The sequence below is a fragment of the Vidua macroura genome, chromosome 13, assembly GCF_024509145.1.
Source record: "Vidua macroura isolate BioBank_ID:100142 chromosome 13, ASM2450914v1, whole genome shotgun sequence".
Lineage (NCBI taxonomy): Eukaryota > Metazoa > Chordata > Aves > Passeriformes > Viduidae > Vidua > Vidua macroura.
Genome location: NC_071583.1, coordinates 7,681,006 through 7,696,756, shown reverse-complemented (window position 1 = coordinate 7,696,756; position 15,751 = coordinate 7,681,006). Strand labels below are relative to the sequence as shown.

At 42.2% G+C, this 15,751-nt stretch overlaps 1 protein-coding gene across 1 annotated transcript in view; it reads left to right on the top strand.

Moving 5' to 3' along the window:
• The window catches only part of PTPRG (protein tyrosine phosphatase receptor type G), a 392,257-nt gene that overhangs the window by 316,624 nt on the left and 59,882 nt on the right, over positions 1-15,751 (top strand). Inside the window, exons 12-13 of the mRNA XM_053989294.1 lie at positions 89-884; positions 7,573-7,705. Of these exons, the coding sequence (XP_053845269.1) occupies positions 89-884; positions 7,573-7,705 (929 nt within the window). The remainder of the gene's footprint in view (positions 1-88; positions 885-7,572; positions 7,706-15,751) is intronic.

Below are 15,751 nucleotides of genomic sequence, written 5' to 3'. Positions count from 1 at the left end.
AAGAGAATGACCCCAAGTGGTATGTTGGGCCCCTGCTGATGCTTTCTGCTGTGTTTTCTTCCCCTCTGCTGCCGATGATCTCCTCAAGCCCACAGCATCTCCTGCCTCCTCAGCAGACATGGCTCCCATCAGCTCCGGCTCCTCCACCTGGACCTCCTCGGGGCTCCCCTTCTCCTTTGTGTCCATGGCCACAGGCATGGGCCCTTCCTCCAGTGGCAGCCAGGCCACCGTGGCCTCCGTGGTGACCAGCACCTTGCTGGCAGGGCTGGGCTTCAGCGGTGGGGGCATCTCCTCCTTCCCCAGCAGCGTGTGGCCCACCCGGCCGCCTGCGGCCGCTGCCCCCAGCAAACACGCCGGCCGGGCCGTGGTGGCCACCACCGAGGCCGCCGCCGCCTCCCCGGGGCCGGAGCGGGACTCGGCGCTGACGAAGGATGGCGAGGGAGCCGAGGAGGGGGAGAAGGATGAAAAGAGTGAAAGCGAGGACGGGGAGCGGGAGCATGAGGAAGAGGAAGAAAAGGATGCTGAAAAGAAGGAGAAAAGCAGGGCGACAGCAGCCTCAGAGGCACGCAATAGCACAGAGCCCAGCGTGGCCGTGGCTTCCCCCAACAGGACTGCTGAGGAAGAAGGAAATAAAACCCTATCGGGAGAAGTGCCAAACCAAAACGTTGCCCCCACGGCTGGAGGTGCCGAGAAGGAGAGCTTTGCCGAAGCCGACACTCAGCCCCAGCTGCTCCCTTCCACCCAAGTGCCACCAGCGTTCACCGACGAACTGTACCTGGGCAAGATCCCAAGAAGACCAGAGACAACAAGAAATCCTCCTCCAAAGATGGACAGGTTTCCAGAGGAATATCCCTCAGATAACAAATTCATCACCATTAACCCAGGTGAGTGATCTTCAGGGAAACTATTTTTACCAGCGTAAGTGTTGGAAAACAACACAGTCCAAATTCCTTACTGGTTTCCAGTAGATACAGCATTTTTGGGGTGTCTCACTACATCTGATTGGCAGCTTGTCACTGCCCCCACCCAACCCCACAAGCTGTAACTGGGGGGAGCAGAGTGGAAAGGAATATACTTTTACTGGGACAAATTCATGGTCCTTGTAGCTCATTGGAAGAGAAAATCTGGAAAAATTTTCACTCCCAACATGCTACATCAAGAACTTTGCTGAAAAGAAAAAGGGAGGGGAATACAATGAACTATAGCTGTGAAATTAATTTGGAAGAGTGGCTGCTGTGCTGAAATGGCATTTCATAGGAAGTTTGGTATATGTGCTTCTAGGTAATTTAGTTTATCTGCAGGATTCTCCCTGACTGGGCTTTGAGATATTCTCCCAAATCAAGGATCATTGCTGGTTTATTTCTCAACACAAAACCTACGTGTTCTGATCATCCAAAACAAGGCACCTTCTGTGGGAAAAAGAAAAAAAACTTAACCAGGGAGAATTCACATATTTTCTATTTGTCCTGATGAGAATTGCCAGTGCTCCTGTGCACTCCAACTCTGGATGTATGTACCAGCTCCACAGTGTGTGCACAGCAAATACAGCCTCCTGGAAGCCTGCCCAGGTGATCTGCATGTGCTCCACGCCTGGTGTGCTCAGGGTTTGCTGCACAGGCCTCTGCAAGCTGGTCCCTCATGGTGCTCCCATGCGCCGTGCGGAATGTCCACACGTGTTCCTGCGTGGGGAGCTCCGGGCACTGGTGAGGAAAACTGCAGGAAGCAAATGGAGGGCATGCATGTGGATTTATTTTAGATTTATTTATTTAGCTTTAGATTGATATATTTATTAGACAAGTTTATTTGAGTGATTATGTGTATTACCACAGCATTTATGAGATAGTGCACTTTTTTTGTTTATTGTTTCTGGGGGTTTTTTACTACTATTGTTTGTTTTGCTAATCTGTAGAGTGTTTTATAATTTTCTTTTTCCATCAAAGCTGCTCTAAAGTAGTGTAAAAAAGCCTTGCATATTTATTTTTCCCTACATTGATAAACACAAAAATGCAGATATTGTGCATTCAGTTATAGCCCAGAACCAATTTAAAAAAACAAAGCTAAATCCAATCTTTAATAGCATTTGTTACAGAAATGCTGACCAGTCTGTAGTGCTGTGAATCATAACTGTTCTGTCAGAGATCAGATTAACAATGCAGAAGCTGAGAAACCTGCAACAGGTTGTGCTGATTTTTTTTTTTTTTTTTAATACACTGCTGTTTTTCTTACTCCTCAGCTGGAAATCCTCAAAGGCCAGTGCTCCCACTGAATATGGTCTGAGATGCCTGTCAGGCCATTTTCAACATGCCACTTGCCCTAATCACCTTTGGGTTAGGAAGGAGCCTGTTGGGAATGCTACCCTGTGAGAAGACACTTGGGAATGCAGGAGAAGGAGCTTTGCTCCTGGCTGGATCTAGGTTACCAAAGACCCAGGCTGGAGAATTAGACTAGTACAAAGCCTAAGACTAGTTGCTTCAGCTTAATTATTTTCCCCAGTAACATGGAAATTTGCAATTCATACAGACAGACCTGACCTAACTCATGCCAGGAGTTGAGTTCAGTGAAACTCCAGCCATAGCAAGACCTCTTCCTGTGAGAAAGGGCCTTAAAGGCTTTCCATAACAAGGTAAGCCTGAAATTAAGACAAGTGAAGCCAAGAGGCCATTGCCAGAAGTGTCTGAAAGGATTCCTGAGCAGCAGCACAGCTAAGACTTTAAGGCCACTTCCAAAGTAAGCAGAAAGCATCTCTGCAGTTTACTCTGTCCCAATGTGAGGGCAGAAACATTTTTGGATGTATCTTTTCTTCTGGCATCTTCTCTCTTCTGCATTTTTTAAAAGCAGGTTTTTAAAAGCTGTCAAGGTTTCAAAAATGTTTTTGTGAGTAGAAAGTTTATCATTTTAAAGAGTAGAAAATTGTTTCATAACAATGTACATTTGTAAAATTAATTATATGGCATCAAATTAGCAGTTGTAAGGAGATAACTGAAGGGGGAAGTACTCAGAGTGTGCATGATTAGAGGAGAGCAGGGAACTCATGAGAAATTACAGGGAAAGTGTGAGGCCAATTAGTGCAGCAAGGCTCATTTTCTTTTAGTGCCTACTTCCCACGTACATACACACACACACCTTCCCCGAGGCCATGTCATTACTTTCCAAATGGCACTGGCCTCTTTCTGGCTGTGGGATTGGCCAGTGCTAATGATTGTCTTCTGTCACTGAATGCTTGCTTGCATTCTTCTCTTTCATTTCCCTGATCATCCTTTTCTCTGTTTTGATGCCCACATTAGACTAATTGTACTTTTGAGCTGCAACTGTTACATACACAGCTGCTCAGCATTGTCCATGTCTCTGAAACCTGAAAATCAGGAAAACAGCAATTAAAATTATACTCTAACAAAAGAGGGAAGGGGAAAAAAAAGAAAATAAGCAAGGGAAAAAGATGAAACCCAGGATGATTCAGTTTAATCAGGCTAAAGCAGGTACTATCCCACATAATTTTGGTTTATTGTACCAGACAATTATACAGGTAATTTTTTTTTTTTTTTTTTTTTTTTTTTTTTACTGGAGTTAATAACTAGACTGTTGTAAGCAAAGTAATAGCTGTGGGGTAGGGGCAAAAGCCTGAGTGGTGAGCTGGGACAGAGAGACCAGTTTGACTCCTCATCCAAATTTCAGCCAGGTCCTCCCATCCCTCCGTGCTCACCCACCTCTGCTGAGTTCCTCCCATGAGAGGGAATTTTAGAGACAGAGAGATCTTGACGTGCAGGGTTAAATTTCAAGTCTGATGTATGCATTTAACAGAGACTGAATATTGGGTTTTAGAGCAGTCTTTGCCAGGTCTGAGGTTACAAAAGCCTTTTAGGGATAACCTCATTAGCATAATTAAACATCTGTGTAATTCTTCTCCATCTGCAGCAAGGATTATTAAGCTGTATTTTCACGTGGCGCTTCAGCCATTTTCACACAGAATCACAGAGTGTATAAAGCTGGGAAGGACCACTGGAGTCAGCTAGTCCAGTCTCCTTGCTCTAAAAAGGTTCCCCAATAGCACTTTAATCAGGATTGTGTCCAGACAGCTTTTAAATATCTTCAGAGATGTACATGGCAGCTTACAAGAGCAAACAGCAGAATGGCTTGAAAATAAAATAATTGAATTATTTCATGCCTGCAAACTATGAATTTCAGATATAGAATTAAATATGATTGGCATCTGTTACAAAGCAGTGAAAAGTCATGCTTAGTAGTGCACAGCCTGTAAGCCTGAATAGCAGGAGTGCCTTGAAGAAACAGGGGGTAACAGCTGCACCATGATACAAGCTTGTATCAAAGGTTTCTTTAAGAAACATGGGTTTGCCTTTTCATCATTTAATAATATGGCCAATATTATTTTCCATAATCAATTAATACCTTTGTATAAGTTCGTAACTTCATTTACTCAAGGGAAAGATGAGCAAGCTGACTTTCTCTTAGGAGACTGTGTGGTCTGAGGCAGTTCAGCAGCAGGGCTTTTCTTTGGTTAATGGTATCTGAAATGGTACAACAAACAGAACTTTGTCCTGGCAGTTTGTGCAATGGCAAGGAATGATAAAAGTAGATAGGTTATATAGTACAGCTATGGTTGCTTATTATAGCAGGCAGTGTTACTTAAGGGAAATAAACATGTTTCTTTTCTCAGGAACCATTTTCGAAGAATATGCAGAAAAAAAGCACATTTCACAAACTCCAGAATGCCTCTTTCTTACCTTGACCTTTACGCAAGAATTGCGCTGCCAGAGCCTCCCTGGCTGCCTGATGCCATCCAGTAGTCCCTGTGCCAGGGCTCATCCATCCAGTGCCTGGGTGGAACTGCTGAATGGCTGGGTCACAGAAGTTATGGACTTTTCCAGGCACAGGAGTAGATTTAGTAGTGCCAGGGCTTGTATCATGTGGGACCTCCTGAAACAGATATGCTGTAATAATTTTTATTCCTTCCTACTGGGATGAATTCCAAGCCAGTAAAAGGCAAACTAAATTAATTCAACGAAGGCATATGCCACTGGAAACTGTTTACATTTCTTAGCAAAAATGGAGTTTCCTAGTCCATTTTTTAAGCTTCCCCCATCCCCTGCCAAGTACAGCTTATGGTGGGCACAGTTACAAGGATACGCTGTTGACACTACCAGGGCTTGACATTCTTGCTTTGGAAAAGAATGAAATGGTGATTATTTTTTTATTTCATACTGTTTTGTTACATGAGAGAACAGGAAACTGTAGAGGCCCAGATCTGTCTTTTTGTGTATGTGTGTTTTCATTTCATCTTTTTCCAAGTTATCCAGCATGCTGGCTTTTCTTAGGCTGTTCTGCCATGACACTCAAGACAGACACCAGCTCTGCCTCTGGCCCCAGCTGCCATTCTTGTACAATTTTTATTGGCACTGGTTTGTTTAAGCTCTCACAGCACTTTACTTAAACATGGAAAACACCTTAGATTTTTTCTTCAAAGCCAGCATAGGAACTACGTCTTTTCTTCTGAAGCACATCACTGGTTGGGCATTCCCAACTGGAATTTTGAGGCCAGCCATCAGCATTAGGGAATGGCATTTGCTATTCTGGCACTTAGCATACTGAGCACTTTCTTCTCCTCACATCTGTCATACAGGGAGTTGGCAGGGGCAGATTTCTGTGTTCTCCACACTAAACTGTCTAAGAGGAGCATCGTGAGCACTGCGGAATTTAACAGCATGCATTGGGACTCCAGCCCATGCTGTGCTTACAATGGAATTGAATTTTCTTCCTATGCAAACAGAAACATATGGTTTTGTGTTAAAAGATGTGGAGGTGAAACTAAACAGAATATTGTCACTGGAGAGAACTGAAGCAACATCCTAATGAATATAAGGTGGTGGGACTATTTGGCTCTCCTACAAAGTTTTATTACATCATGTGGTTTTTTGATTTATCCCTTTTACTATTCTGATTAGTAACACCTCACAGGCTTACTTTTTTTCGTGCTCTAAAATGATTTGAAATGCACTGGTAATAACTGATGCCTCAAGACTTAGCATTTCGTAAGTTTGGCAAACACAGAGAATAAGCCTTTGCTCTAATTTGGGGGTTGCTCTTTTCCTTATTCTTTGCTAGTCAAGGAACTCAAAGATGTTCAATCAAAGTGCACGTTCACTTCCCCCAAACATCCTTCTGATTAGCACATCATTTAGGCTGCTTCCTAAAGGGCATTACCTCTATCAGCCTAGCCCTCAAAACTAGGAAGACTTCTTGCTGGGCTTACAGGAGCCTGCAGCCTTGCTCTGTTTTCAGCAGTCAGGCAAAAGCATTTACAATTAACCTTTACTTCCACGTTAGTTGAATTTTATTCCTGCCTATGGAGGAGTATAATCTAAATGCTATTAAAATAGAGTATGACTTCATGTTATGTGACATCTGGTGACTTCCAATTATCTGTGTTTTGCCTGCCTATGGTGAAAAGGCAATTATGTTCTTCTGGTAGGATTTGCAGCAGTTTCGGAAGCTATGATAATACAATACTGAATGAGGGCAAGGAAGCATGTTGGTAAGGAAAGACTCACACAGGCTTAAAAGTAGAAGTCAAGTGTGCATGTTTCAATCCTCCTTGAAATCTGAAGCTGTTTGTACTAATCCTTTCCCATTATGTCCTGTTGACAGGTATTGATCAACCACTGCCTGTTTGTTAGGAAACATGAATAAGATATGGAATCCGCTTCTGCGTTTTTCTTTTCGCATTCTGTCTAAACCAATTTATTCATCAAGTCTACATGAATTTGCACAAATTAGATGTCTTTTGAAACACACTGGTGCAGTGTCTATGCTCATTGGCTCCAGCACTTGCAGAACTTCTAGATATTCATCTTATATATGATACAATAATTTTAGTGAGATGTCATGCAAAAAGTGAAGCGGAGTTAACTCAGCCAGATCTCAGGGTATTGACGAACTTTAATTTTGTTCAAAAGCTGTGGCATAATGATTTCTTCTGTCAGTTACAACACATCCTATCCATTCATTCATCCACCCATCTTGACAATCCATATGCTAAAAAGTGCTTTCGTATGCAGTAACCCACCAGATTGTGACAATTCTGCAAATGATGTGACATGACACCCAACATGTTGAGGATTTTTTATTTTAAGATAGTTACCAAGAAATTTATTTCTAAAGCAAAGTATTACACGGAGCTTTGCAAACAGGGCTGTCCTGCACTGTTGAGAAACAGAGTACATTTATCTGCAAACACTGGTGACAGAGCACAGCATTGGCTCAGTGGGATACTCCACATCTGATAATGGGTGCTTGCACAAAAGAGTCCTAAAAGTGTCTAAGAGACCGTAATTACAGGCAGTAGTAAAATCCTAGCCATATGTGGCAATAAACACCATACTTCTGTGCTCTCATGTCTCAGACTGAAGACAAATGGAGTCCCACCCTGCAGTTAGAGGATCTCTGCTCTGTTTACTCATAGCATGTAAAAGGGATAAGCTATTTGTTTTGTTTACACATTTTTCCATACAGTAATTCTTCTTTCCACTCAGTGATTGGTTTTATGTGTTTAACACACAGCTGGCAAGAACAGCTCCAGCATGGCCACGAGACCTTCTCCTGGTAAAATGGAATGGATCATCCCACTCATTGTGGTCTCAGCACTGACCTTCGTGTGCCTCATTCTTCTCATCGCTGTGCTTGTCTACTGGAGGTGAGCCTGTTTCCTTATTAGTGGAAACTGAATAGGATTTGAAACACATTCCAGGTGGTGTTTTAATGTGGTCTTTGTTATTTTATTGTGGTTTTGTTATTTTCTTAGAAGTTATGGTGATATATGCATTAGACAGTTCTCTGGGTGCTAGAACAGCTTTGTTGGTTAACTATTCAGCTGTCTCAAATGCTGATTTTTATGTCATGAAAATGAGCTTGGTAGAGCTCTACCAGTGGTAGAGGCAGCTGTAATGGTAACATATTTTCACGATTAGTCCCTCTGAAGTAGCTATAAAAATTATCTTTGTCTTGGCCTTCAGGAAAGGTGTTGTGGGAGAAAATGCCAGTTAGACAGGCCTTGGTTTCATGGGTGTCTCTGCCACAAACCTCCTGTGTAATCTTATGCAGTTCTTTCCTTCCTTTGACTGTACTTCAAGAAAGTGGTGTAAGCTTGTTTCACATTCCACAGCAATGCTCTCTAGCATTGGTGAAGAATTCAGAAGTGCAGCCTGCAAGGTCTTGAAAGTAAAGATTGCCTCCTACAAAGAGTCACCATCATGCACACCAGTGGACATTGTTTCAGTGGTGGAGACCAGGATTAGCATCAACAAATCTCTCTCCATTTGATTTAGAGTAAACTAAAACCTGCAGCACCTGCTCATGTCAAAATCAGAACCCAGAGGCACCTCATTTGTCTGCAAGTTACCATTAACCAGGGATAAGCCACATACAAGGTATTTAGGAATGATTTCAAAATCTGAGTAGCTGGGATAAAGTAGCTTTGATAGGAAATACCAGCCCATTGTTTGATCATTATATTTGCAGAATCCATTAAAAAGGTACCAAGCTATTTTTCAATACACCCATTTTGCTGACAATCAGTTTGCCCAGTTGTTCAGGCTGAGAACATTTGAAAGAATTAATAAGCAAATGGCAATAGTCTTGTGCAAACAATTTCTATTAACATTTGTAAGTAATTAATGTCATTGCAGTAAGATGGTGAATAAAAATTGCGGTGGTATATGCACAAAAGCTGAAATAGGAAAGGTTCTAAAGATCCCATTGTATTATCTTGTTTTTCAATATATATTATCCTTATTTAAAGACAATATATAAAGACAATATATGTTGTCTTTATTTGAAGTACTAAACTTGGTCACATTCACACATTCACAGGCAAGTCCTGGAAGGATACGGTATATTTCAAAACACTGGGTTGAAGGATTAGTAGTATTTATCTAGTGTTGACACAAAATGCTCTTCTAAGGCAGAAAGGTTTTGAAATACAATGCTAACAGCTATTATGTAGAAGAATGTTGGTACTATCATTGTTTGCAAAACATTTCCGTTTCTTTGCAATTTCACTAGTGGAGCAAGAGAAATAATTGTAAAATTTGTGTTTAATTTGCTTGAAGAGTAACAATACCATCCCTGAAAAGATATTAAAGTTGGTGGAGATTAAAAATTAATATAGACATGGAAATTATGTCATGTAGCAGTCAAAGTTTTTTGATAAATATAAAGCAAGAAATAAAGGAACAAACTTGAAATGAAATACATACTACCTTTAAATAATCTGTGTGTAGTTCTGAGGATTTTTAACAAATACAGAGAGTGTATTGAAAATACACATGTGTTTTAGGATAAATGAACAAGCAACTAGAACACATATCATTCCCAGTAACATTTCACTGGGAATGTTGCAGACCATGTCACTGAAGTGGCAGCACAGCAGTTCATTCACTGTGTGATTGCCTTTCCTCAGGAAAAAAATAAAATATTTACCTCTGTGAGTGTTTTAAAGTAAGGAAAAAAAGAGATTTTGAAGCACTGCAGGCTCTAATTCAGAAGTTTGAAAGGAGCAGTAATTTGCATTTTCAGGAAAAAATACTTAGCTTAAGATGTAATGGGCAACATATGGAATAATTTGCTGAATAACACCATCAAAGCAAATGGCATGAACACGAGTTTGAGACAGATATTTCAGAAAGGGAAACATGGTATTGAAGTGCACAGCAGAGAAACACTTGTGATGAAAGGATAATCCTCAAGGGGACAGGCGTGCTAGACCAAGGGGTCTTTTCTTGCACAGCAGTACTTTGTTTTGGTGTTAGGAAAAAACATTATAAATCAAAACCCAGAGAACTAGCAGAAGAGACATAGTTGCTCTTGGCAATGCGTTGTGGAGGTAAAACAAATTTTATTTTTGCTTTTGCATTTTTGAGTATTTGTGGAATTAGATGATTTGAGACTGGTGGTGACATAACTGGAACAATGAAGCAGAGCCTTCTGCTTGTTTCCATCTCATCAGTGTCCTATTATCCAAAATAGAGAGTTAGAGAAGTTGCTTGGGAAGGTTTGGCAAAGCATTAATTTTGTTTGGTCTCTTTGTGGCTCATTCCACGATACAGCAAAAAAGTAAGTTTTATGAAGAAGACTTCTTGTAAGGAAGCTTCATTTTCTGTTCCCTTTATTTGAAAAGGAGACTGTCATTGTTTGATGAAGATTTCCTTTTTCCATCTGTTGAGCTTCCATGCTGTGTTTTAAAGACTTCTTGTAACTGAATATATTTGGAAATGATCTGTCCCATTTCTGAACAAGACTCACTTATTTGCAGAGGTAATTTGCTGTTCTCAGTTCCTTTTTCATGTGGGTCCTGGACAAATGGTGAAAGAATATGACTAACGTTGAAGAGAAAGGGTCAGTTCCATCTTTTTCGTGTGGTGGCCATCTCAATAATGAAAAGGGATGGGAACTTGCAGGCAAGCAGAGCTCTGAATTACCTTTCTACTAAAGTTTCCTGGATTCAGTACTTTAAATGGCACTGCTGCACAAAGAGGCCTGTGTGATTTTAACTTGGTAGAGTGGAAGATAAACTAGGTCAGCATAATGAAGCTGCAAAAATTGTGCTGCCTTTTATCCCAGAAAAATGAGAAGGGCACAATCACAGGGTGACCACGAGCCACGACATCTGCTGTGGCCTGTTGGTACTTGGGCTCCCAGGGCAGGAGGGACAATGATGCTGCAGTTTCAGTTTGCTTCTGTGCATCTTACATTCCTCTTGAGGAAAAGCTGACCTGGCTGATCCTTGAGCTGTCATGGGCATGATGAAGGGGACTGTTGCTCCCAGGACCTCTAGTGCTTAAATTGATTTCTTGTAGCACCAAGTTGAGAATTTGAGTCTTAGCAGACAGAAAAGGTGAGGAGACCAGATCCTAGTTTTACTCACCATATGGATTCACCATTCACTTCTGCAGGAGCACAATGGTGCCTCTGTTTCTGCTTTCTTTCCTTTGTACTGTTTCCAGAAATTGTGTACTGTAGGAACAACAACTGAGTGTTTCTGAAAACTGTACACTGGGATTTTAGGACCTTCACTGGAGCACTGGTAGCTCGTCTAGAGCCCATTAAAACGTGGGCGTCATGAGGTGCTGTTTCCCAAACACTTTATTTTTGCATTTCTGGGCATTTGTTTTGCGTCTGTGATTTTATACCCAGACTCAGTATCATGAAATCCATCTGCAGATCTTCAAGGTCAGTTTAAAATCTGACTTGGATTGTCTGCAGTCTTTGCCACTGTTACTCTCACAGCCTTTGCTACGAGCTCCGAGAACTGCAGGGTGTGTTTGGTAGTGACCTCCAAACTATTTAGGGATTGAGTGTGACTTCATTTTTTTTGCAGCAAGATGAGTTCCTATAGTATGCTGAGCTGTAATATGGCTTGAAACATGTCTTTTCTAGAACTTCCCCTATATTCTGTAGCAAATTGAACTAGTCCTGAGTATTGACACTTAGGGGTAAACCCAGGGTCAGTGTCACTTTCATCTTCACACAGGTGCAGGAGGATGACAGGAGAGTCAGGAAATCAACTGAAATATTTTGATACACAGCAAATTTTGTCATTTGGGGGGAAAATAACATATTTTAGGAGAGTGTGGTAACCTTCCACTGTTTGTTTTTCATTCTAATTTTTAATCTAAACACTACAGTCCTATAGACTGGTTCCAAAGGGAAAAAATAAGCAGAGAATATTAAGAAGCAATTAAGATTTTAGAGTTTAGCCAAGAGCAACTTTTAAATGAGAACTAAATTATAGCCATTTCTCATTTTCAGCTAAGAGGAAGAAATTCATTCACGACTATAGCTGGAGAGTTTTCTTTTTCTTTCATTTGAACAGATACCATAATTCACCTTGAATTATTGCCACCATCAACATCATGATCCCAAAGACAAAGTGGGAATATTGTACTGCATTTCTTATTAAATCAAGCTGTTTATACAGTGCTAATATGTTTACTTTCACGGGGATTTTTGGAACAACGCAGCTGCTGCCTTTCAAAGAGCAAGCAAGCTTGCATTGCTTGTTTTATAGCTGTGTGTGTATATGAGACAGCTTGGGAAAAAGATGTCTTTAATTTTGCTTAGGCAAAACCCTATAGAATTTAGTAGACAGAGTTTTCTTAAGTTTCTGTTAAGCATCCTGTCAAATTGAACTGAATCATTGAGACAAGTCCTGTGATAGAGCCTTGTATTTCTCTGGCAGTACCTTTCTGTGCAGGAGAAATCACACTGAGCACCAGGAGATGTGCTCTTTTTTCTGACTCAGTCATTGATTTCTGTGGGACCTCAGGCCAAGTCACTTATGGGTTGAGAGTATTGTTGTTGAACTCAGTGGCAAAGATCTCACTGTGGGAGCAAGCTCAGGTGTTCAATATTTCAGCATCTGAGTTCTGACACTGGTGAAATAGCACTGAAGAAGGTTGGTCAGCTGTATTTGTAAATCAACTTGTAATATAGCAACAAGAGCTGCAACATAACCCTCATATTTACCATGTCTAATAACCATGCCTCAGAAAACTACCTTTTGGTGCTAAATTCTGGGGAGCTTGCACAGCTGCTTAGCTAAGAGAGTGTTAAAACTTAATTGGGAGAAAAAAAAATAACTTCTGCCTGTACCAGGTTGTAAAAAGTGCTGAAATTGTTATTTGAACCTATCTCTGGGTTTTATTTTATGAGTACACAATGTGTTGTTCATCTACTGTACTGATTGGAAAAGGAACATTGCAAATTTACAGACCATTGTAAAATTGTTTGCTTACAATGATGAAAGCTTCTTTCAGCTTTCTCTAAAATGTTTGTGATTCTTCTCATTTTCTTACCCATGGAGGATGTTGAGTGGTAACACTTTCTGAGACCCTGGGTGTTAATTTTAAGAATGCCTCAGATGCAGTTACATGAGTATTTATTTCAGCAGCAGCAGTTGAGGCAGGGTCTTCTGTTCCTGCCCTTGTTCTGCCCTCTGTGATCCCATTGCAAATGTTTGTACAACCATGTGAGGAGCTGGATTGCGAAATAATCCATGCTTTAAAAAAAAAAAAACTTAAAAAAAAAAAAAAGAGAGGAGTTTTCATGTCCTGATTTAAACCAGATTAGCTCCCTGTCTGCTTCATGTAGTAAAAGGACAGAGCTGTACCAGCATAACTGAGGGAGCAGCACAGGGCAGGAATGAGAAGGATGGATGGGGATGCTCACCCCAGCATTGTCCTCAGCGATGCCTGAGGACCATGTCCAGGCACCTGTGCTCATCTTGGGGATGGCAGTGCCTCAGAGGTTGTGTCACCACAGGCACTGAGGAGAATTGACAAGGGCAAGAGACTTTCCTTCTCCCTGGAGACGGGCAACTCCCCAGGGAGACAAGGGAAAACATGGAGGTGAGTGGCATACCTGAAACTTCTTGCAGCTTCCATCTCTTTTTTTTAGTGCCCAGCTGTGCCTTGCTCATGCTGAAAAAGGCATGCCTTTGTTTTCCTCTGGGAATGGCCACATTTCATTTCATATGTTGAGGGTGGGGATGGGGCAGATCACTGCCTGGTAAATGGGATGAAGCCTAGCCTGATCTGGAGTCCTCTGATCTGCTCTCAATCAAGGCAATGCAGGAAAAGTACTTCAGCTCTTATTGCAGAAGATCCAGGTTGTGTGAGATTTTCCCAGTGCCAGAGATAAAGGTACTGAATCTTAGTCCCTTCTGTGTTTAGTATCTCAAAATGCTGCTTGTTTTCATTAAAAAGGAGCAGGCCTGTGATCATCTCCCTCTTATCCCCTCTGGGATCTGACCTCATCTTCTCTGCCGACATCAGGCCCTCACTTTCAAGCCGGGTGCTCAGGGCAGCTGCTGGTTGCTTGTTCTGGCTGTTGTCAGCACTCACCATTCTTCCTTTATGAGGAAAATCAATATGAAAACTTCTCTGGCAGCATCTGTGCTGTTTCATCCAGCAGGATGAGGCAAGAGCCCCAGGTAGAGCCCAAGACCAAACGGGAGTGTGCCACTGCTGCCCTTCACGGCGTTGGCTCAGGGGTTTGATCATCCCCTCCTGCAGGGGAGCTGAGCCCAGCTGATCCCAGAGCTGGTGGGACACTGGGCTGGGGAGCTGAGCCCAGCTGATGCCAAGGCTGGTGGGACACAGGGCTGGGGAGCTGAGCCCAGCTGATGCCAAGGCTGGTGGGACACAGGGCTGGGGAGCTGAGCCCAGCTGATCCCAGGGCTGGTGGGACACTGGGCTGGCTCGGGGCTGGCTCCGTGTGGGAAGGGCTGAGGCAGAGGAGCCCAGGACCTGCAATGCAACCATCCCTCCCCAATTCTTGTTCCATCACCATTTCCCAAAAGGCTGCTTTAGGGCCTTTCAGAAATGAAGGGAGTTGTCAGTTGTTATGGTAACAGACCCCCTGCTGCTGAATTGGCCCCGGTTGCCCATTTGGGCTTTTGAACAGACTAACTCAGGCTCATTAGACAAAAAAGAGAGACAGATTTGCAGATGGAAAGTTGCTTTTTAAGCGTGCTGGATGATCTGTTAAGAGCTTGACTGTGGAAAGGGGTATGTTCTCTCATTATCTGCCTGTTACTTTTACTCTATTTTAATTAACACTAGGTTTAATTTTTTGTCACGAAACAGAATTCTACAAGATCCCATTTCCTTTCTGGTAAGGCCAGTAGTGACCTGCCTCTTTACAAGCCAACATATTTTGTCTTGAGAAATTAAACAGGTTTTTGCCAAGCTTAAATGCAGATCAGTGGTGATTTCCAGAACTATCAGGATATTGACAAAACTCAGAAAATAGTACTTATAATTCTAATTATAGAGCATCAGGACCAAAATCAACAAGCACATTCCAACCCAGGAATGTTCCATTTTAAGGAAACAGGACTGTCTAGGTTTTGCTTCAGGTTTAGACCTGAGCCATCCCATTGGTGTTAACAGAGTAATTCCTGAATAACTTCTACCAGCTACAATAGTCTTTGCCATTGTAAATTTGAGTCCACATGACTGAGGAACCTGTATCATCTTAAATAGGTTCTCAGGAGTATGTAATTGCAAAATCAAATTTCTTCTTGCCAGATATTTGAAGCCAGCTTCTTCCAGTGTCCCATATGGCCAGCCTTCATCTGAATTTCATGAATCAGTGTTCTCCTCTCAGCTGTCCTGTAAATAAAAAGCAAATACAGTTTTATAGCAGCCTGATGTATCTCCAGGCATAAATAAGAGAGGACTCTGGGGTTTTTTATGTGATTCACCTTTTCTGCAAGGAAGATTGTTGCATCAGGTGGGGCAGGCAGGGCTGTCAGCAGACAGGGGAGGCAAGTGCTCGAGCACATGGAAGGGGTCTGCAAGGAATCCATCATCTTCTGCCCCCACTGTGCTGCAGGTGTGAGGGCCTTTGGCTTAAATTACAGCAAGAGGGAAATTTCAGTTGGCCATTAGAAACAGGAAATTATAGGAAAGGCAATAAAGTGGTGGTCTATAGAATTTCCATCATTTCTAGGTTTCAGACAAGGGTAAGCAGCTCCAGTGAGGATGCACCACAGGAGTCTGATCTCTCACAGGAGCTTCCAGGCCTGTTCTCCACAGTTCTGCAGTGCCAGCTTTAAAGCACATGTGGAAGCATGAGAAAAGAGGAGGGATGGTACAATGTGATAAATTGCCCTGTAAGTCACAGGCTAGAAGCCTGCCTGTCACTCTTAAACTGTAGCTTTATGGGTCAGTTGCTTGAG